This window comes from Clarias gariepinus, chromosome 20 (assembly GCF_024256425.1).
Source record: "Clarias gariepinus isolate MV-2021 ecotype Netherlands chromosome 20, CGAR_prim_01v2, whole genome shotgun sequence".
In the NCBI taxonomy this organism is placed as follows: domain Eukaryota; kingdom Metazoa; phylum Chordata; class Actinopteri; order Siluriformes; family Clariidae; genus Clarias; species Clarias gariepinus.
The window spans coordinates 16,601,462-16,625,848 of NC_071119.1; the positions used below are offsets into that span (position 1 = coordinate 16,601,462).

The 24,387-nt window shown below is 36.9% G+C and overlaps 2 protein-coding genes across 2 annotated transcripts; both read left to right on the plus strand.

Annotated features, from left to right (window-relative positions):
* Positions 1–2,805: 2,805 nt before the first annotated feature.
* LOC128508417 (pyrokinin-1 receptor-like) lies at positions 2,806–6,513 on the plus strand. The gene is made up of 3 exons (XM_053479758.1): positions 2,806–2,832; positions 3,496–4,417; positions 6,188–6,513. The coding sequence occupies exons 2-3, from the start codon at positions 3,568–3,570 to the stop codon at positions 6,511–6,513; spliced, it is 1,176 nt and encodes a 391-aa protein (XP_053335733.1). The 5' UTR covers positions 2,806–2,832; positions 3,496–3,567.
* Positions 6,514–9,346: 2,833 nt separating this feature from the next.
* Positions 9,347–24,181, plus strand: arhgap19 (Rho GTPase activating protein 19). The gene is made up of 11 exons (XM_053479524.1): positions 9,347–9,429; positions 13,530–13,780; positions 19,179–19,259; positions 19,541–19,750; positions 20,091–20,317; positions 20,392–20,478; positions 20,621–20,686; positions 21,046–21,216; positions 22,036–22,125; positions 22,244–22,324; positions 22,696–24,181. Exons 1-11 carry the CDS (start codon positions 9,386–9,388, stop codon positions 22,756–22,758), a joined length of 1,371 nt encoding a protein of 456 aa, XP_053335499.1. The 5' UTR covers positions 9,347–9,385; the 3' UTR covers positions 22,759–24,181.
* Positions 24,182–24,387: the final 206 nt, after the last annotated feature.

Below are 24,387 nucleotides of genomic sequence, written 5' to 3' on the forward strand. Positions count from 1 at the left end.
TACCAACTGTGAAGCATGGAGATGGAAGTATGATGGTTTGGGGCTGCTTTGCTGTAGCAGGACCTGGCCAGCTCACTATCATATAATCCACCATGAGTTGCACTGTGTATCAGAGGGTGCTTGAGGAACATGTGAGAACTGTCAGAAAATTAAAGCGGAACTGGACCATGCAACATGACAATGACCCAAAACATACCTGTAAATCAACCAAAGACTGGCTGAAAATGAAGAAATGGAGAGTCCTGGAATGGCCGAGTCAAACCCCAGATCTTAACTTCATTGATATGATGTGTGGTGACTTCCTCATACCGATGTCAGACACTGGTAGGTGTCTATATAAAGCGTCCCACTGCAGTTATTTCAGCCAAAGGGTAGCTCAGTGGTTATGGCATTGGACTACAGTTCGGAAGATCCCAGGTTAAAACCCCACAACCACCAAGTTGTCACTGTTGGGCCCTTGAGCAAGGCCCTCAACCCTCAACTGCTCAGATGTATAATGAGATAAAAAACATAAATTGCTCTGGATAAGAGTGTCTGCGAAATGCCTAAATGCAAAGTGGGTAACACTAGTGATCAAGGGGTAGGGTGTTCTAACTTTTCCCTCAATTAGAATATGCATTTTGTAGAATTAAATTTACAGAAGATCTTGAAAAGTCGTTTCTTCAGTTTAAATTGTTTAATTATATGACTTAAATCTCCCAGTATTGTTTACATTGAGATTAAATATGCATATGTTAAAAAATGTTACAAAAATACCTAGATTTTCATAGGATGTCCTAATTTTTTCACATGACTGTATGTGGCTTTGCCGGGAGCAGCCAGAAGAACAACAACACAATGCGGTATAGCACCCAAGAAAATTCAATGTTTTAAGGCAGACAAAGGACATCCTTTTGTTAAAGTACATTTTGCATTCAAGCCAAACTGAGACTTTTGATTATTCAGAATACCAGAGTAAAAACTACCTTTATGTCTCTATATAATCCCCTTATACACTAAAGCTCTTATCCCGGTGTTTCACTAGTGCTTGGATACCATTAAGGTAGAAAATTTCTCGGTTCACATCTGAAATGCTGGCCTCCCATGGTTGGAAATCATTTAACGGCCCGAACATGTGGAAATGGCAAGTGAGAAGCGAGGTCAGGACTCTACAGAGGATGTGGCAGTAACTCCCAGCCAGGTTCCTCTAGTCTGGTACAGTAAGTGGTTTTGATGACTGATGTGTGTACAGTTCTCACAGACAGATGTATCTCTATTGTAAGTTGGTCACAGGTGATCAGGACCAAGCATTTCACTTGGTAGATGTTTATTCACATATGGACATACGGCCTTCTTTAAAATGTTCGTACCATTTTTACTGCAGCTAAGAGTCTCATCACTGTACTGTGTTAAATCTCAATCTGTTTGATGCCTTCATTCACGAGAAATTTCATAACAAGTCTGCTTGGCCTAAAAACCTCTCGTAAATCCAGCACTCAGTCTTGAATCCTACTTTACAGAAATGTCGCATATCTGGTGGATGTTCTGTCTACAGACGTCTTCAAAGGGATTTGGATCAGGGCTCTAATTCCAAAATGTTCATCTTCTTTTGAAAGATTTTCTTTAGAGAAGAAATTAAAATTCAGCCAAACAAACCAACCAACAAGCAAAGTAATTATGAATAATAATTCATAAATATCATTCGTTATGAATAATATAATGCATTTATTGTATGTACAAGCAAACATTGTCTTTTTTTCTAGTTACTATATCATACTTATGGTGGAACTAGATCATGGCATAACATTTGTTATAAAAATAAAATCATAAAAATCATAAAAATATATGATTTTAATTTTGGTACATAGACTTATTATATTTACTAAGGAAAGAAGAGTAGATCTTCAACATCTCAATGAGCATAATGCAAATAGCCTACATGTTTGTAGGCTCAGATTTTTATTTGATTGATTGATTGATTGATTGATTGATTTATTGAATAAACAAGTAAACGAGCAAGTGGGTGAATGAATGAATGAATGAATGAATGAATGCTATTAAATGCATTTAAGTGATGGATTAAAGTCCAATCTATGCTGCATATTTTTGCCTTGCAACAAGTATTCCAAAAATTAATAAATGAGCAAATGAATGTCTATGTTGGTGGGTACATGACTTTTCCGAACTCTGTGTCACAGCCTTTCCTTGCTTACACAACATGAAAACCTGAAATACTTCCATTTGTAGATAAAGCGATTGAGAAACACACATCAAGGGACTGATGAGCTGTTTGATGAGGAATTAAGGATGGCTAGAGCCTGGTGTGCTGAGAGATGAGAAAAAACAGAACTGCATGTGCTTGCTACACTGTGTTCAATGAAGACATTGGTTTGAATCCATTGAAAACATGTTTGTGTATGCTAGAGCAATGCAGTGAGCACTTGCTCAGGATCGCGCAGCAGGACCGACACTTGAATGCTCAGTCGATAAATGGATTGCTGAAAAAAAAACATATATTATCTGCATGGCACTGAAACTGCTATTTGTTAAATCATATTTTATATTTTAGAGTTTTTTAATTTCTAAGGCATTCCAAACATTCAGCATGGGAAAAAAATGGCATATAAAAATAAGATGTACTTTCAGACCCGCAGGCTTTGGTGGTCAACTGCACATTGTGGTGTGGCTACTAAAAAGAATGACTAAGAGAGGGGGAGAGAGAGAGGGAGAGAGAGAGAAAGAGAGAGAGAGAGAGAGAGAGAGTGGGTGGGTAGGGTGGGGGGGTATGTCCTCACAGCGAACATTGCATTTAATCGTTGAATCAGACTTGGATGCACATCTCTGTCTTACACAGTAAGTCTGTAAATATTTTTTCAGCTATACAGCTACAGAGATAATGCAGTTGTGTAATGTACAAAATCTTTATGAAATTGGAAAAAAAATTATAGTGTCAGAATAAAATTAGAATAAAAAAAACCACCTGTTTGCTTTTGGAAATGTGAATTTATCAGAAGATATTGCATTATTATTATTATTATTATTATTGTTATTGTATGTTTTAATATTTATAAATGATTTACTTCATTAATGTCAGTGGAATAATATTCTGGTAAAACACTAAATACTGTAATTATGCAATGTTTCTGCAATTATAAGGAAGTGTTTTTTTTATTTCTTTCTTTATTATTATTTTATTTATTGTATGTCTTGTATACCTATTTATTTTTTGTCAACGTGTGCCCAGATGTGCTGCCGGTATTGAACAAGAGCACAGATTCACCTTATTCAGAATCTTACAGTAACTGCTTAATTTGGATTAGATATTGTTGTTTGCTATTATAATATTCTTACTATGCTTTTTTTTGTGATATATTTTTTTGGAACAGGCATGGCCATATAAACATAAACTGATGAACACCAATAAATTATGAATTATATATTATATAGCATCGTTTATGAACTATAAGTTAAAGTTTTTAGCATTTTTATATTAATTCCTTCATTCTTCATTTTTAGAAAGTTATCCGAGCAACTCAGAGAAAAACCAGACGTTGTCATTCTGCTTCTTATTCTACATATACTTTCAACATGAACGGATCTTTGATGCATTTCCAGTTTTCCTGCAATACAAGTCCTAACTCGGCACCTGACCTTTACATCAGTGTCACCAAGCAGGAGCCATACCATGTCGCCATCCCCATGACAGCCTTCTACAGCATCCTGTTCGTCTTTGGGGTCCTATCCAATGGCATTAGCATGCTTACACTCCTCAGAGATGCTCGCATGAAGATCAGTGCTATACAGCTCTACCTGTTGAGTCTGGTTCTGTCTGACATCCTCCAGCTATTGACAATTCCCATCACTGTATACCGTTACTATTGGGAAAGCTACCCATGGAGACTTGGAGAACCTTTGTGCAAAGCTTACTTCATGGTGCGTCAGATGTACTGCGCCACAACAAGCTGGGTGATCCTTGCATTTACTATCGAGCGCTATGTGGCAATCTGTCACACCATGTGGTCCCTTGCTGGTCTCAGGAAGTCACGACTTCCCTGTCTTCTAGCCTGGATCTGGCTACTGGCTTTGGGGACTTCAGTGCCATTTGCCCTCGTCTATAGACATGCCCGAGCCTGCATCCTGGACTATTCTGCAACGTCCCCTGATACAGCCTTTGTGGTGTCGACCATGTGCGAGATGACTGAGGAAGAACCTTCCCCCCTTTACAAGGGGGCACTGCTTCTGAGGGGCATTCTTTGCTTTTTGGTACCACTTGTGTGCATCTTCACCCTCTACATACTCATCATTAGCCACTTCCACTACAACAGCCGCCAGCGCATGGCCATGGGCATTACTAGAGCTGTAAGTGAAAGAGGACATCCACAGAGCCTCCAGAATGGGAAACTCCTAATTCAGGAGAAACGAGCTTTGCGGCTTATGGGTAAGATTTCTTTTTCTCCTTATGCCAATACCACCATAACATCATTTTGTGCTCAGATTCTCTGGGAACTGATTCATTTTCCTGTGTTGTCTTTTCTGTTGCAAGTCTAGACTACTGATTTCTTTTCTGCAAAGCAAAGTTTAAAAAAAAGCCATGATTGCATTAGCAACTGACGAAGCTGTAACGGATTGGCACACTTTCTAAAATGTATATCTGGCAGCCAAGCCTAAGGTGTTAGTAGTAGGACTGATGAAACAGGTTATAAAGACTGAATCAGATGCAGTAGATAGACATGGCCGGATTGCATCTTGAGGTTGGAGCCCATATTTAAAAAGATGTGAGGGGGTATCAAAAAGTTTAGAGATTATCCCTCTTGAGAAGCTCTGTTTTCTTGTCGTCTCTCAGATGCCTTAAACCTTGGCAGTAGAATTCACTATTGACAGTGTGTCTCCTGGGGACTAATTCTTGCCTTTTTCAAATTCTTCCAGACTTGCCTTGCTTTTTTCGGTCATGGAAACACAGGCTCTACCAATGTGAAGACATTGCTTCATCTCAGGGTTGTACCCATACACCCAAGTTAAGTCACCAGTAATGATCCTTGACATGAAGTATGGGTCATCCACGGCACAATGAAGGATTCTTAGCAGACTTTGACGCAATGTTCCTTCTTCTTTTGGGTCAACAGCCTGGGGTTGAACTTGGCAGCAACACAGTGCATGTGAGGATGGCCTGGACTTTTTTGGATGACCCACAGACAATGGCAGCGATGTTGTGGATTGTCCTCCAACAATCATCATGCACAAGTTGCTGAATGGTTTCGACGTTTTCGTCTCTTGTCGTCTGCCAGTGATGTTTTTCCACTCTTGAAGCTCTTGAAAAACACCTTAAACAACTCATTGCAGCAATTCCGTAAAGTTGCTAAATCTTGTCAAACGAATCTTGCTGATTTGCCTAGTTTTATGCATTTCACAATCACTCTTTGTTCTAACTCGCTGTCCATGACAAAATAGGAGATGATAAACTGGTCAGAATAGCACCAGTTGCAGAGCTCCTGATATTCACAGGATGATCTCTTTTGGCACACTGACTTATGAAGATTGGGGCTCCCTGTGACTGTGCGTGCAGCCTTATACTGCCACCTGTTGGCGTGTTAGAAAAATAGTCTCGAAACTTTTTGACACCCCGTCGTACTAGAAACCTGGAGACTACAGCATGCCCTTTTTACATTTTTATTGCATTTTATACAACTTAGGAATTAAGGGTTATTTTATAATAGTTATGGTGGGTGGACTTCAGAGAAATGTTCTATCCTCTGATTTTCCTGAATATTGCCTTGTTTTATTAAGGTTAGGAAAGCAACCCATGCGGATTCAGAAAACTCTTGTGTAAAGCTTATCTCATTTTCTGTCGAGATGTACAGTAGTGTGCCACAAACAGCTGAGCAATTCACAGTTTTATTACAGAGCTCTATGTGTCACGCCAGGGCCATGACCTCTAGCATAGCCTCTGTGATGTGCACCATGTGCAAGATTACAAAAGAACAACCTTTCCACATTTACAGTGGAGTGCTGTTTTTTTATGTACATTAAAATAATTTAGACTTGAATAACAGTTATGGTCTTTGAGGCTAGCTGAATTGGAGCAGTTATGTGGCTGTGGATGTACAGCAGGAAGAATGCAGATGCTTTTCTGCATAGTAATATTTGTTTGTTTTTCTTCTTTATGTGGTGCATTTAATCAACTGCTCTTTATTAATTTCATTTTTTGCAGGGGCTGTGGTGGTGACTTTCTTTGTGTGCAACTTCCCCGACATTGCATCTTCACTCATGCAAGTTTATGTGGACTCATGGTCAGGGACTGTGTTAACGGTGTACACGGTGCTCAAGTCCTACCTGTCGTTGCCTCTCTGGTACGTGAACAGCGCGCTGGACCCCATCCTCTTCTGCATCTCCTCTAAAATGTTCCGTAAAGCATGCTGGGAAACTGTGGAGCCTCTTAGACCTCGATGTCTGCGTGCGTGCAGGAATAGAAACCCGATCTCAGTGACAAACATATGTAGCCAAAATTCGACTGGGGCAATTAGCACGTCAACCTGAAGACCCAGTAAATGGCTCTCAATTAACGCATTGTTTAAGATGCAACAGATGATAAATGCTTTGTGTTTTTATTGGGATTTAATCTTTTAAATTGTTTGAACAATATTCTCAGGCACAATTGTAACAATTACTACAGTGGTCAATAAAGACAAATGATTGCTTAGGGGTGCTTGTACTATAAACCGCACAGAAAAGGAAATTATTTGCTATTTTAACCATTAAAAACCATTAAGAATTTCTCTACAGGGACTAAGGAAGGGTGAATTTTGTTTCTTTTAAATAGTGTGTCTTTGTATAATTTGTGATTGCTGATATCTCTGTTGTTATAATTAAAAGGTTACTTCAGACTGTCTTATAGTTCGGTGTCAAAAATGTGTAAACTGTTATTAACAATGATAAATAATAATTTATGATTATATTGTTCATGTAAGGATCTTGATTTGCTATAATTGTAACTGATGTATTATATATACTTTATTATAAATGTTAATATTTGATTATTCCCAGCACTGCAGAAAAAGGAAATGTACCAATTTGGAATTTCAGTCATTCTCGTATCTTGCATGGGGTAATTTAAAGCAACAATAAATGTTGTGTGTACATGAGGGATTTTTTTCTTTGTGTGCATACCTGCATGCATGGGCATGTCTGTTTTGTAGTGTTTTAACTACTATTGTTATATTTTTTATAGCTTTTGTGTCTTTGTGTGCAATATGGACATTTGTGTTATAGAAGCATTCTTACTACACAACACTGAACGTGGAACACGGACTCCACCTAGTGGTAGAAAAGGGAACACTTCCCAAACCCCAAGCAGTTACAGAACACTGTAAAATAAAATATGTTTAACTACATAACAGACATAACACATACACTTTACACCAAAACTATATTAAACTAAAGTAAAAAGTTAACAGTTATACTGATATGTTTTTTAAAGTAAGTAACGTAACCCTTTAATGCATGAACTATGACACCAATGTTTTCCCTAACACTTAAATCAATAGAACTGTGTATGTAAAAAGTCTGACAATAAATTGGTTTTTAATAATGCTTAACAAACATTTCGTATTAAATAAGCAACAATGTGGATTTATGTAGTTTGTACTGTTGAAAAATCTATTTTCATAAACAAGAAATTAAAAATCCTCCTTTTCAGATAAAGCTATAGCAATATAGCAATATAGCAGTACCATAGAACCTTGGATTACAAGCATAATTTGTTATGGAAGCAGGCTCGTAATTACCTAATTTTCCCATAAGAAATAATGGAAACTTGAATTATTCGTTCCACAGCCCAGAAATAAATACATAAAAATAATTAACACAAAATATAAATTAAAAAAAATAAAAAAATAACCTGAACTTTACCTCACAGTCACAGTGTTATAGTAAACAGTACACGCGATGTTGATTATACCAGTAAGAGACGAGCACTAAGATCCAGCAGGGGATTCCTGCAGCGTAAGAGAGAGGGAAACCTCGCGTCAAAACAAGAAGTGCATGCGTGATACATGATACCCGGTACTTGGCTAAACCAAGACTTGCTCGTTTTTCATGTCAAAAGTTATTAAAAATCTTTGCTCGTCTTGCGGAACACTCGCAAGCCATGTTACTAGCATTCCAAGGTTTCACTGTATCTTCAATGAAAGTGACACTTACAGTATATCAGCTTATCAAATTTACATACAGCGAAATTTGGGAATGCACCCAAGGCATAAAGCCATGAGTCAATGTATACACATGTACTTGGTCTATTGCATACATGTCGTATCAATTGATTTAAAATCCTTTAGAGTCTACTGCTGAATGGAAGATTTTCTGAAGTTCCTTTTAACACCCTGGTCTGATTTTAGAGAGATTATCAGCATTTTCTGGTTCCTGACTGGCATGACATTTGCTATTAAAGCAAAACGAATATGTGAAACTCCACTGTCCCTAGTTAAAGGTTCCTAGATGGATGGATGGATTTTCATATAATCGTAGTCTATGTACATGAAGTTTGCATGTTATCCCCACTCTTTGTGGGTTTTCTCCGGATACTCTGGTTTCCTCTGCCCTTCATGTGTGTATGAGCGTGTGAGTGTTGATCGGAGGTCCTACAACAGTCGTAAAATGGGAATAAATACAATGGTCTTCACCTGGACTACAGACGTTCCTAGATGAATGGATGGATGGATTTCTTTGTACTGTATTATACAATGCATAAGCAAATATATATATATATATATATATATATATATATATATATATATATATATATATAATGTGACTATTTGGATATAAGATCATTATAAATGATAAGTGTTGTATTTATAAAGAACAAGAAAGTATTTAATTAAAAGGTATTCACTTTAGATAACTTACTCTTCTCTATTTCAGACTACAGGACGTCAAAAGTCAAAGAGCATTACTTTTTTTCTTTCAGCCAATCACATGTCTGTCTGTTTATTGTTTGTTAATATTCATGAGACCCTGGCCAGTCACATGTCCGTCTGTTCAATGATCGTTAATATTCATGACCAATCGCATGTCCGTTTGTCCGTTTCATTTCTATTATAAACGTAAAAATATTTATTTTAATTCAGTGTGGCACACAAAAGAATCACCCCATCTCTAGGACATTATAACTACCCTAAATAAGTAGCGAGTAGATCAAATTTACCCTGGCCAATCATATGCCCGTTTGTTCATTATTCGTTTACATACATGAATCACCTTGGCCAATCACAGGTCCGTTTGTTTTAATGATTATTAATATTCATGAGCATACCCTGGAGGTTTCTGCGATTTGAAATTTCTCCCGTGGTACAAACCAATCAGAATCAGGGGGCGGGTCTAGGGTGTTGGAAGTGGCAAATTCAAACTGAACATGGCGGCTGAGAGAGATAAAGAAGAAAACAAACAGAGAAGAAGGTAGGTAGTTGTATTTGTGTGTGTTTTTTTATTTACTTTTTTGAGCTGGATAAAAAGTGAGCGCAATGAAAGGTGACGCTATTTCTGTAGCTTTAAGGGCTGTTTTTTCTTTTAAAGCCAGTGTAGGAAGAGGGTTTGGTGAATCTTGACAGTTAACGTTATCGCTAGCGCTAGCGCTGTTAGCAACTTCTGGTTTACAAACAGCTTCGTGTTGGCGTTTATGGTGTGATTTAAAAAGTGCGAAAGTGCTTATATCACAGCGGGTAAAGTGACATTTATATCATTTTGTAGGGATTATTTCTAATTAGGCGCATTTACGGCTAACCCTCGGTATGTAGAGCTTAGCAAGCTGTATAGTTACTGTATGGTTACTGGTGCGTGGCGGTTTCAGGGGGAAATCTTTGTCATTTTAAAAGTAAAAAAAAAACAAGTTTTAAAATGCAATAGTGTACTTAATACCTGTTGTAATAATTATTTATCTTCTTTTTCGAGCATGCAGACTCGTCAACACACAATGCTTTAAATATTTATATTAGATATTTATATCTAATAGTTTTTTTGCTTGAAATTAATTATTTAGTGTTGGCAAAATCACTACCTACATAAATGTCATTTTAAAAGAGACAACTTTAAGAAATTAATTTTACACATGATGATAAGGGGAAAGGCATCAGTCACCTTCCGATACGATATCATGATACCTTTAGTGCCACAGTATCACAGTTTTATAAATTTCCTGATATTTATCCAATATTGCATATCTTTTCTTTGGTTTAAATCTTTAAAAACAGTTTAACGTTTTATTAAACGTAGCACGTTCCTTATGACAAGTTTTTCTCACTTTAGAAAACAAACAAACAAACAAAAAAAACAGGAAAACAAGCACAGCATTTAATATTAATAATAATAATTCACTTCTAGCACATGTATAAAAATGTGTAAATAGTTCAGAGCGCGCCACCTGTGGGATAATAAAGAAACGGCGATGTTTTACATCTTCAAATGCCTCCAAAGGTTCAAAACTCAACTTGACAGTGAGCGCGCGGGCTGAGTAGCTGTGAGCATGCAGGCGTGTATGGTTTCTAACACAGGCAGTCGAATGCATGCGATTTTCGGCTAATTCATTTACACGGTTTAGAGAAAAATGCAGACTGGAGCTTTTAAATAGGGTTTAATGCACGCAGTTTTAATGTACATAAGGCATTCAGTAGGCATGTGTTTCTGCTGCCTTACTTCTGCGCGTGGTACTGAATCGTTTATATTTGAGGCTAATTGTCTGATCACCAGTCAGGTCCAAACTAACTACAACAAGCCAATTTGGGTCCCTGGCTGATCGACCGGTTCATCTCTGTTATAAGTTTAAAAATTAGATTTTTAAGTCATTTTTGGAGTCGGTGAGGTACGCACAAGAATTGCGATTTAAAACAAGTAATTTTTTGTGCAGCTGACTGTAACAAATCATTGACATGAGCAATTTAAGCAGCTCAACACAATTAATATAACATGTGGTTTCTTCAAAGTCAAAACAAAATGCTCTTTTTAATTGCTGCCGTCTCAGAATTATTCCCCTGAATACAATTCTCCATTTGAGCACAAATTCAAATCAATCAAATCAATTGTTGTCTCAAGCGCAGATTACACCGTGTTCCAAATTATTATGCAAATTAGATTTAAGTGTCATAAACATTAAATGTTTCGTTTTTAAATTAAACTCATGGACGGTATTTTGTCTCAGGGATCTTTGGATCACTAAAATGAATCTCAGGCGTGTGATAAATAGTTTGCCAGCTAAGCCCAATTAAAGGAAAAGTGGCTGCTATAGGAATAAAAAATGAGAAACTCATGGTGTGGCCACCATCCTCCCCTGACCTCAACCCCATTTAAAACCTTTGGAGCATCCTCAAGCAAAAGATCTATGAGGGTGGGAGGTGGTTCGCATCAAAACAGCAGCTCTGGGAGGCAATTATGATATCTTGCAAGAAATTCAAGCAGAAATTGTCCAAAAACTCACAAGTTCAGTGGATGCAAGAATTTTGTTAAAGAAGGCCTTAATGTTAAGATGTAACATGCCCTGTTAGGATGTTTTTGATTGAAATAGCTTTTGATTTCAGTAAATATGACCTTCTAAAGCTTCAAATTCAACAAAAGCCCATTTTCAGTTCTCTACAACCTATAAAATGTTTTAACTCTCTTGTGCATAATAATTTGAAACAGTGCATTTTCAGTTTTTTATTTTTTAAATAAATATTCTTATCATTAGGAGGTTTGTTCAATAAAATTCGAATTATACCTTAATAGTTGATGACTTTAAAAAGTTATACTGACTGTCATTTGCAATGACTAATTATGAAAATCAGGGAAAGATATAATTTGCGTAATAATTTGGAACATGGTGTAGATACCTCAGGTGTATTTGATTTAGAACACATTAAATGCATGAGAGTTGTTAATGGAGATGTTTGACTGCATGTTAGAAATTGATTTGTTGTGTCGCCCGACGGGGAGACAATTGATTATTAAAAAAAAAAACTTTAGTTGAGCGCGGAGCGGAGTGAACACACTCGGTCTCGTGCACTGATGCTAGAAGAGTTTGGCGCCTCATAGACAGGACGGAGCAAAAATTTAAAAAGTGAAGGTAGAGGAAAGATACATAGCGGAGGCTGCTGGGTCTTGGTGCGTGTCTCTTACTGGTATAATCAACATCTGTGCACGCGTGTACTGTTTACTATAACACTGTGACCACGTGTGTGTGTAATACATGTTTTAGTTTGTGCAAGTATGTGTAAAGCAAAAGCAAGTTTCATTAGAGACGATAAAAAAACATGTTCTCTCTTTGCTCAAGGCCTAGCCTGCTCTTTGGCTGCTGACCCCTCCTACTTTCACCTTCACACACACACTTTCTCTCTGCTCTTCACAGAAACACTTCTTTGTCGCATTTCTTTTCAAAGGTAAAGTGCAGGTTAATTTGTTTTATTTTTACTTTACTGCAGTGATTCTGTAAGTATTTTTAAAAATTAAATTTGGTTTACGAGTGTTGCTCGTAATCCAAGGTTCCACTGTATATATTTGACAGATGTAAAGCATACATGTCTGTTTTTTGTTAGTCCATTTTTATTTTATTATTATAACAGCTCAAGGAGCAACATGTTTGTGCACTTTCTAAAGATTTTAGTTCTGTTTTTAAATAAAGTGTTGGAAATGAATGCTTTGATAATTTTTTATTTGATTAATCGAAGAAAAAAAAGATTAATTGGGCATTAAAATAATCGCTAGTTGCATCCCTAAAGGCAAGTTATTTGTCCATGAATTTAACAAAAGATATTGTTGCTTTACACAAACAAGGGACGTGGTTTTTAAAAAAAAAAACCTTAAAGATACTAAATGTTCCTAGAAATATAGTGGGAAGCCTATTATGCAAGTTTAATAAAGTTAAAGCCACAGTGGCTACACTACCTGGACATAAAAGAGAGATTAAGCCATCCCCTTCTACTACCAGATTCCTGAGGACGCAAGTGTTGAAAAAACCTTAAATGATTGCAAACAGATTACAGACAGATTTGGTGGCAGCAGGCACTAAATTTTTACTTTGTACTATAAGATGCAGTGTGTAGAGGGCAAGATGGATTTAGTCAAGTATCCTTGAAGAAAACTTTATGCCATCTGTGAGGAAATTAAAACTTTGGTGTCATTAGACCTTCCAACAGGACAAGCATACTTCAAAATCCACCAAGGCTTGGTTACAGGTGAAGTCCTGAAGGGTTCTAGAGTCGCCATCACAGTTGCCTAACTTAAATTCAAAAGAAAAAATTTAAAAGCATCTGCCGCGCTCAAACCAAGAAATCTTATTAAACTAGGGACCATTATTTAAGAGAAGTCGGCTCAGACCCCTTTAGAAATACTGCCAGAAGCTAGCGTCTCTCTATACATCGTGTTCGCAACAGGTCAGAAAGCTAAATGGGGCTCTATTAAGTACTAAAGATGTTTGTTATCAAAGGGTAAAACTATACATAAGATGCATTTAGATTAAAATTTTGCATGAAATATAAAATTGTTTGCTTCTTGCTTAGGCTATTTTTGTCTCCATTTTGTTTTTGCCACAGAGGAACAGTATGTAACATACTCATAAGCCAGGAGATGCCTCAAAGCCAGCCAGTTATTTTCAACCCTGATTTCTATGTGGAGAAGCTGAGGCATGAGAAGCCGCAGGTTTTCACCGAGCTGCTGCTGAGTAACATAAGCAGGCTCATTGATTTACCTGGAGCAGAATTTGCACAGCTCCAGGGAGAGGCAGAACTCAAGCTTCCTACTTCCACAGGCTTCCTGCGCCTACCCAACTTCCTGAAGCGTAAAGGTAAGCAAAAAACGAACAATCTTACAAGCAGTGCCGCTAACCATTTAGAGGGGAAGGTACGAGGGGCGTTTAGGACAAACCAAAGCCTTGTGATAAAATGTCTGGTAAATGAAGGTGAAAAATCGTCATTTACAAAAGACTTTGAGCATGGTTACAATGATGAGACTCTTAGCCACAATAAACCATTTGAACAATAAAAACTTTTAGTTAAGGCCTAAAAGTATGTAAATGATGTCGAACGTACACTATCGTTCAAAAGTTTTACAACACTTGCAAATTTCTTTTTTTTTGTTTAGTGATTTATTTTCTACATTCTACAACAATACTGGGGATTTCAAAACTATAAAATAACACATATGGAATTAGGTAATTACATAACAACAAGAAAAACAACGGTTAGTTGTTATTTTAAGACACAGAGGTCAGCCTTTCTGTAATAGTTCTTGCAAGAACAGTATTGTCAAGTGCATTTGCAAAATCCGTCAAGCACCATAATGAAACTGGCTCTCATGAAGGCCATCCCAGGAGGGCGAGACCAAATCCTACCTCTGCCGCAGACGAGAAGTTCATTTAGAGTTATCAATTAACAGCACCTCAGATTAGAGGCGTTATAAAGTCTTTACAGAGCATAAGTAGCAGAAACATCTCAATATCAACTGTTCAAAGGAGATTAATGCATTTTTTGGATGCCTTCAGCATTCTTTTATAATGTAGAAAGAAATAAAAATCAGGAACCATCATGGAGTTAGAAAGTGTTTTAAAACTTTTGAACGGTAGTTTATGTCCGATCATGGCTCTGGAACTGGTACAGAGAAAACTTTCTACCTTGATGGTATCCAAGCAGCAGTAAAACACAAAGATTATGTGCATTAGTTTAATGTCTTTTGAAAAATAAAGGTGGTTTTACTCTCATAACTGTGTTTTTATAATCTACACACTTCAAAGTACCTGTTGGACCTGAACACCCTTTGTAGTTAATACACAGTTCAAAAATCTCTAGAAGTCACTAGATGGAGTCAAATACTAGTTGTATTGTCATGTTTTTCTGCCTATTAAACGTTAAGTTCAAAACTTAACTTCCAAACTAGGAATTTCCAAAGACAGCATAGAAAATGATTAAGTGATCGCACATGGGCAGAAGTGCTGTTATACTGAATATCAGCTTGACTCTGATTTGTATTTCCTATAGTAGTAAGTATTTCCTACAGACCGTCTCGCACCTGCTTACAATGTCGTCAAGCTGCTGTTTTATTCTTGCACGTTTGTGCATTTTTTCAAGCAAAATGTGCTCACAGCATCATGACTGTGTTTGACTAAATAACTAATATTTTAGATGCAATGTGGACAAATATTTTGTAAATTTTTGCTCCATCAATGGAAATTGTTCTCAAAAGAGCATTAGCTGGATAGATTGCTGCATATACAGTGGGTACAGAAAGTATTCAGACCCCCTTAAATTAAAAAAAAGAAAAACTGAAATATCACATGGGCCTAAGTATTCAGACCCTTTGCTGTGACACTCGTATATTTAACTCAGGTGGTGTCCATTTCTTCTGATCATCCTTGAAATGGATCTACACCTTTATTTGTGTCCAGCTGTGTTTGATTATAATTGGACTTGATTAGGAAAGCCACACACTTGTCTATATAAGACCTTACAGCTCACAATGCATGTCAGAGCAAATGAGAATCATGAAGTCAAAGGAACTGCCTGAAGATCCCAAAGATCACTGTGGCTGAGCTCCAGAGATGCAGTCGGGAGATGGTTGACTTTCTACAACTTTCTCCCATCACCTCCGACAGTCGAAGCTTTTATAATAAGAGTGGCCCGACGGAAGCCTCTCCTCAGTGCAAGACACATTAAAAAAACACCTGAAGGACTCCAAGATGGTGAGAAATAAGATTCTCTGGTCTGATGAGGCCAAGATAGAACTTTTTTGGCCTTAATTCTAAGCGGTATGTGTGGAGAAAACCAGGCACTGCTCATCACCTGTCCAGTACAGTCCCAACAGTGAAGCATGGTGGTGGCAGCATCATGCTGTGGGGGTGTTTTTCAGCTGCAGGGACAGGACGAACAGGGATATCCTGGACGAAAACCTTCAGAGTGCTCAGGACCTCAGACTGGGTCAAAGGTTTATCTTTCAACAAGACAAAGACCCTAAGCACACAGCTAAAATAACAAAGGAGCGTCTTCACAACACCTCTGTGACTGTTCTTAAATGGCCCAGCCAGAGCCCTGACTTAAACCCAATTGAGCATCTCTGGAGAGACCTAAAAATGGCTGTCCATCAATATTTACCATCCAACCTGACAGAACTGGAGAGGATCTGCAAGAAGGAATGGCAGAGGATCCCCAAATACAGATGTGAAAAACTTGTTGCATCTTTCCCAAAAAGACTCATGACTGTATTAGATCAAAAGGGTGCTTCTACAAAATAGTGAGCAAAGAGTCTAAATACGTAGGCCCATGTGATATTTCATTTTTTCATTTTTAATAAATCTGCAAAAAGGACAACAATTCTGTGTTTTTCTGCCAATATGGGGTGCTGTGTGTACATTAATGAGGGGAAAAAAAATTAACTTAAATGATTTTAGCAAATGGCTGCAATATAAAAAAGAGTGAAATATATATTATATTAAATATTAGCTCCTTTGGAACTGCACTCGACCAGTTAAAGTCAAGTGATTTGGCATGATGTAAAACTTAACACTTTCAGATTCAAACTTATTTTTGACAAAAATCATCTTATGATTTATGGTACAACACATTAATGAAAGTTGAGAAGTCGTTGAAATCTTTAAATAGAACAGAACAGTGCTTGGGACAATCAATAGTTGGGAGCGTTGGCTTACATACACCGATCAGCAATGACATTACAACCACCCGGCTAATATTAAGTACTGCTAAGGAAAATAGCTCTGACTTATTGAGGTATGGCCTATGAAGGGTTGTACTTGGCAACAACATTTATGTAGGTGGTATATGTTGACTTGCCTTGGGCTTCCCATGACCCTGTTACTGCTGGTTCACTGGTTGTCCCTCCTTGGACCACTTTTGCTACTAACCACTGCATACCGAAAACATTCCACAAGACATGCCATTTGGGAGATGCTCCAATGTCCAGCGATCACAGTTTGGCTCTTGTCAAAGTTGCTCAGATTCTTGCACTTTTCATTCTTCTTACTGTTCACTTGCTGACTAAAATACTATATTCTATTCCTTGACGAGTTAAACATGACTATATTCTCTTAAACAAAACTGTGTTAAACAGCGACTATCGATAACTTTTAAAGCATCTTAAAGATTACACAAATCTCAGTTCATGTTTTTTTTAAAACTATTAAATAAAACCAATCCACGTGAGAGAGAGAGAGAGAGAGAGAGAGAGAGAGAGAAACTGTCGGGAAGATGATGAGTTATGTACCTTCTAATAATCCTTGTGCACAGTTTATTAAACTGGGAGCATGAATAAAGTCAGTTTATTAATCTTTGTGCACGGTTTGTTGATTTATTTTTTTCAGCTCGACACCTCTTGGTCACTATACACTGGCCAATAAAACTGAGCAACTCTTGTAAAAGTGCAACCTATTTTTAACTGAAATTATTGCAACAGAGAACAGAAAGGATGTCGAGGTGGGGGTGTTTTCTCACCAAGAATTTGCTGTTGTCTGGCAGTCTTTGTAGTGTGGTGAAGACAATTTTTTTTAAATGTAGATATTTATGAACTACTCCTCGCTTTGGTTTATATTGATTTAACGTTCAATTCAATTTAAAAATGGGAGCCCAGAAGAAGATGATAAATCAAATTTCGTGTGCTCTGTGTCACAGCAACCTGTAATTAAAATTCTGGCGCGAAGCACGTCAGGCTGGGGTGTTAGAGACAGCATTGCGTACGTGGCTACGCAAGACCTATGACATAGACTTGATTTACACTTTGGATGGGAGGGGTTGCATATTTGCACTTCCACATCAATCATTGGAACACGAGCCAATGGTGTATTCTTCCTGACAAAAAGTTCAGAAAGGTGAAGGTGTCACGTGTCTTGGAGGAATCATGTTTTAACCTTCATTCTTCATGGGTTCTAGATGCCTGTTTGGGGAGGCACATAAGATTAGGTAGGAATTGACTATGATTATATTAGGGAGAAATTTGGAGGAGGGGTGGGTGATGAAAGCTTGACAGCTGCTCCGATGTATCTGGGCAATTATGGTTTAAAAAAACAACACAAAAACTTATTTCATATCAGTGGATATCACAATAATGAATAATTGAATAAATTAATAATTATTTATCGTTTTTAATTAGCTATTTTAGTAAGCAGCAGGGGAAAAAGGTTTTATTAAACCGCCTTATTATAATAAAAAAAAAATTCTTTACACAAAGATTAGGAGGTACTACCCTTAAATAAAAACAAGGATAATGGATGCATCTTACTTTGAGTCACATTAAATTAAGAAAGCAAGTAAATCAACAAATATACTGACATAACATCAATAAAGGAAATAAACTTTTAAAATATAAACTGTAAACCAGTAAATACAGTATTCTAAGTGAACTGTAAAAAAATTTCGATGTATTCCTGTTTTTTGGTTGGAACAGTCCTACACAATTTACACACAACTGTGCTCAGATCTGGGTCAGAGCATAAAAAAAAAAAAAGCTGCCAAACTAACCTGCCGATTTCTTTATTTTTTTATCCTCATCATCTCCCTCGCGCTGCTTCTGTTGTTGGACACATGTCGTCTTGCCCGAAATGACACAGTCTTGTGTACAGAAACTGCTTTTGGTTAAAATCATGAACAAATGACTACGTTTTATAAAAAACATTTTAGTTGTATTTATACGTTATACTGTATATTGATTTTGTAATACATTTGTTTTAAACGTTAATGGGTCTTGTGACTGCCATCGTGTCTTCTGGTCTCTTCCCCAGCTCGCGAAGAATCTTGGGATAGGTTAGGCCATGGATCATACACCGATGCCCCCCTTGTTTTCGGGAGAAAATAGGATGCATTTTAAGGAGACTTCGAATTGTGAAATCCTTAATAATGACTCTTTGACGTAAATCAGTTTTTAAAGGGGGAATGCCGCCCCTGAAACACAACAGTGGTCTCTTAATGATGATGATGATGATGTTGTTAGTCTTCTGGCAAATCTCGTCGAGGGGTCAACTTGGCGGACCTTCAATCCGGCACATATTTTTATTTATTCTTTTACGCTGGATGCTTTTTCTTAATTTTTTAATGAAAGACGCATTTATTGCAGTCTATAACTATCATTCTCTCTCCAAGGAATTATTCTAAAAGTTTTTATTCTGAGCTTTTTAGTCTGTGGCAGTAAACCAATTTTTTAAACAACAAATTCATTTCAATATATGTTGTTGTTTTTTCCTTCAGAGAAAGGAGTAATATTTGGAGCACCTTTAACAGAGGAAGGCATTGCCCAAATTTACCAGCTCATAGAGTACCTTGGAAAAAGTAAGAGATTTTCACACATAGTCCTCTGTTTCTTTACACCCTTTTTGCCAGATTTATACTGTGCTAATAAAATCACATGCAACTGTCTTAAGTTACTTTTGTTACATCCTGAGGTGCTTTAAAATTGAACTGTGTTTCAGCTTCTGTTTTTGCTGAAAGCTATCCACTTGAGGATATTTCTTGACCATAAATGGCCAAGAAAAAAAAGTAGACAGGCACTGAATCAGGAAGGGGAGTGAATAATTTATTCTAAAGCAGGTGGCTTTTCTTTTATGTGTCAGACCTACATGTGGAGGGCCTGTTCCGTGTGCCGGGGAACAGCATCAGACAGCAGGCGCTAAGGGAGCTGCTCAACAGTGGTGCAGATGTCGACCTGGACACAGGGGATTACCACCCACATGACGCGGCCACACTCCTAAAAGCTTTCCTGGGGGAGCTGCCCGAGCCGCTGTTGACTCATCGCCATTATCATGCACACCTCAAAATAGCCGGTACTCGCTTATTAACATGACAGTTTACCTCAGGGCTCCGAGGGATGACAAAAATACTTGTACAATAAGAATTTCCACATTTTATTTAGACCAACTTGAAGCTAATAGGTTCTGTTGGTGCTAAATTTAGGAATAAAATGCTCTGTGGCTGTAATGAGTAGCAAAACTATTTACTGTACATGTTGAAACAATGAGCTTAATATTTAAACAGGTGATATTCATAAATCTGTAATGATGTGTCTGGCCTTTTTTGTTTCTCTGAAAAGATTTTGAGAATCCCCTATTTTTGAAAATAGATTAGGCAGTTTTTGGAACAAATTTCTATTTGTATCATTTACAGAAATCACATTGTTTGATGAGAAAGGTAACAAAACGTCTGTGCCGAACAAAGAACGTCAGCTAGAAGCGCTGCAGCTTCTCTTCATGCTGTTGCCTCCAGCCAACCGCAGCCTTCTCAAACTCTTGTTGGACCTGCTCTATCAGACCGCCAAGCAGCAAGAAAAAAACAAAATGTCTGCCTTCAACCTGGCACTCATGTTCGCACCGCATATCATATGGCCCAAAAATGTAGGTCTGAGTTTTTCATCTCTCATTGTGTCATATTGTGTGCTATAGCCGTCTGAGCATCCGTCTGTTCACAGGTGACTGCAAATGACCTGCAAGACAACATGAATAAGCTGAACAACGGCATTGCGTTCCTTATCAAGCACTCCCAGAAGTTGTTTCGGGTACGGATTGAGTTAATTTGTATGAGTGGTCATCAGACATATGGCTATTGAAAGTAATTTCTTTCCATAAGTCACCTAATTAGTTGCAAATTAATTCTTAACTTCTTAATGATTTATTCTCTTTTTTTTTTTTTCCTTCAAGGCACCAGCATATATCAAAGACCATGCACGCACGCTCTTTCCCGGCCCAGAAACTCCTCAATCAAAGGTTGTAATTATGCAGTAGTGCACTTTAATTATCCATTGTCCGTGCAGTGATGTGAAATAAAATGTTTGTGTTTTTTCGTTCCTCCTCTGATCGGTCACCTTGGATCATATTCTTTTCATTCTCATACACAAACATAATTATAACTTTTGTTCTTGAGTTGGTAGTGGAATTAATATTTGACTGGGTATGGGGGGCGATTTGCATATATATTATGTTTGTCTTTCATTACAGTGTAGTAAAGCACTGACCCCCTGTCTGTGATGGAACTTCAGAGTTGTCACACACATCTTTTAATACTTGTTCACTCACCGTGAAGAAAGCGAGCAGAATCTTAATCGCGTCTTCACACGTTACTTTAGGACGACTTGGAGCTGTGTGCTGGAGCCGGTGTTCGAGGCCTTCCCTCTAAAAGGAGCAGTGAGGAAGACTGTAGCGGGTGCCAGCAACACACACAGGAGGCTCTGCGTGATCTTTTTCAGCATGTCAGCAACATGCCTGAATCTACCAAGAAGAAGAAACTTATTCGACAGGTAACCCCTATACACTTATTCGACAGGTAATCGCTATACACGCTCTCAGCAACCCTGTTGTGTGTTGCATACATACACCGTAGTATAGGGAGAGAATTCCAGATTGACCCTATTCCCTATTATAACAATGTGTTTGTCAGAGTAGGAAGAGAAGTGCAGGAAGTGATGTACCCAACATGGCCACAGTTCAAGCCCCTGGTGGCAATGATTTGGGTTATGATCTAGGGTTGCTTTAGTTGCTAACCTCAGCAACATTATGTAGCAATAAAATGTAGTTATCTGATTACCCGAAATATTGTCCTATAAATGGATTTCCCCCCTGATGGAATGGTCAAATTCCAGGATTATTAAAGAGTGTTTCTGGGATCATGAGAAATGATTTTTTTACACATGAATTGGCAATCAAATTGTACATGGTCATCAAAAATAAAAAGCTAAAGCTGGTTGAATAATTGATTTTTATTATTATTATTTTGGCTGAACAATGTATGCAAGTAATAAAACAACAGGCCATGGCAAAATATATAGTAAAATAATGAAAAAGCAGGCTTACTGTGACAACCTCAAAGGTAATAAAACAATAAGTTTTAATTAAAAAAATGTGTGGCTTGTCATGTTTAATGAGAAAGCAAACTTTCCTGTGACATTCCCAAGAGATTCCTGTGGTGGAAAATTCATTGTTACAAGAGACTAAAGGTTCTTGAAGCTTTTTCTCTTAAGGTTATATCAATGAATTAGAATATCAATCCGGAATTTTGTTTAAACATTTATGAGATGCCTTTTGATAATTCATGCTGAGTGAATGTTGCATGTTTCTAGTTCAACAAGCAGGGTACTCCAGTGCGTGAAAGCCCAAGACCTTCTAATCCAAAGCATGGTCGCTCCCGGTCATTTGGAGGCCTCATCAAGGTCTGTTTTTCTTTTAATCGATTAAATTGTATTCCAGTACTTTAAATATGTGAGTACTTTAAACGAGAAATGTGTCATCGTTATGCCAAAACGTTCTAATTTCCTTAAACATTTTCAGAGAAAAGTTTTGGGGAATCAAGTTACAAATGAAAGAGCTGCATCTGGTATGAGCCAAACCAAAGACTTGAACAAGGAAAACGTAAGTTGCAACTAAACCCGAATCTGTAAGGATTTATTTTTAGACATTTTTAATATGCAGTTGCATTTGGCTTACAGGTAAAACTTCCCATTACAGTACACTAAACTAACTTAATGCATTTGGGTAATATTATTAAACCATACTACCTTAATGTGTTAAAAGTAAACTTGAAGCAGTTTCAACCATAGAATAAAAAATTTAACAGATGTTGGAATGAAACAGAGTAATTCATGAGACATCAGTTCAAACTTTTTATCAAACATCAATAATACATGTGGTATTAATATGGGATTTAAAGAGCACTTTTCACTTTGCATGTATATATTTATCCCTCAGATTTGTCATTAAATTTTTATGGTGCCTTCTTTCAGGGTCCTACATCTGTCAAAAGAACTCCTCTGCCTACAGCACAGCACTCTAGTTTAAGCCTGTAAATTTTTATTTTGTAAATTAATTTTAGATCGGGTAGGGTAGTATTTATTTGGCTCAATTAACCAATCTGACCTCCTACTTGTTGACTATGCAAACAAGATGAATTTCCAAGCTGATAACATAATTACATGTTATTTTTTTCTTTTTTTTATCATTATTATTTAATTTTACCAGTTGCAATTGTAATCTGTTTATGAAAGATATATAAAAAAGGTCAAAAGAAAAATATTAAAAATTGTCTCAAGTGTTAAGCATCTACTTAGAAAAGTTAGAAATGGAATATGAATTTTGAAAAGGTCAAGCAGGAGGTTGAAGGTTTTTTTTTTTTTTTTTTTTTTTTTTGAACTTGGGAGTTGGGAGATATCCAGAGATTCCGAGTTTTATATGCAGGTATGTGAATCTGACGGCCAGTGTATCCTAAAACATCATTGTAACATATTATATAATGGTTGCGTGCTATTTTGATGTACCGCTTGGTATGGATATAAGGAGTTTGAGATGTAATTGTGGTCTTATTTCAAATCTTGCTGGCTACACATCTAGTCACTGTTACTTAGAGTTGTTACACTGAACTGTTTGATATGTGAGGATTTTTAAGGTTTAATGTTGAAAATTGTACTTTTGGGGGTAAAAGGGAGATGAATGATGGTTGTTGCTGTATGTCTGTGATCAGAATGTGTCCTAGTTTACACTTAAAATTCAACAAGATATTCAACTTGTTTAGAGCCATGTTAAGTCCCCACCATTGGATTTTAATTTCTTTTCATGCTGTGATTGATGTATGCGCCATCACTCTGAAGCACACTGCACATAAATTATCCCAAGCTCAGGACAACCATTTACAAAAGAGTTGATTTAAAATCACCCTTGATTTATCATTGTGCTCAATGTAGACTTAAACTGACTCTTTAATTGGGATCTTTTTTTCTTCTTCTTTTTTTTTTTAACGCAATAGCATTTTGGTTTGAACCTTTTTTTAAATAGGCATTTTTAAACCAACTTTTAAAATGTGAATAAGCTTGAGCCTTTTTTATTGTTATTATTTAGACTATTATTTCAAATGTGTATTGACAGTCTTGTGTTGTAAACTCTGCTTTTATTTCTTAAACTACTGCCTATTTTTTTTCTTTAAGGAGTTAACCACTTATTAATTTGATCAATTTTTAAATTATTTCTTTTAATTATTTTACATGTGAAAGTGTGCTTTGTTTCATTTTTTCATCTCTATATATCTGTGCCTTTTTTCAGTTGTACTCTTTTTTTAATGTTACAATGCATTATTCACATCTTACCTCCATCTTAACCAGTCATTAAAGCTAGTATAAGATTTCAGCTTAAATATGTGAATTAATGTTGATTTAAAGTCATAGCTGTATTGTACATTGTGAGTCTTCGGCTTTTGACATTAAATCAAGAGTATTCAAATCCCTCTTATCTATTGTTCTTAGTTTGAAATTTAATCTTTTACATTATATCTATTTTATATTTGTGCAAATTATAATTTTCTATTTTACCCATTTGTATCATACAATAATAAAATTGTAGGGGGAAGGACCAAAAGCTGCTCTTCTTATGAGATTAGATTATGATCTGCAATAAATACAGAACTTTGCCAGAGCCCCTAAAGCAAA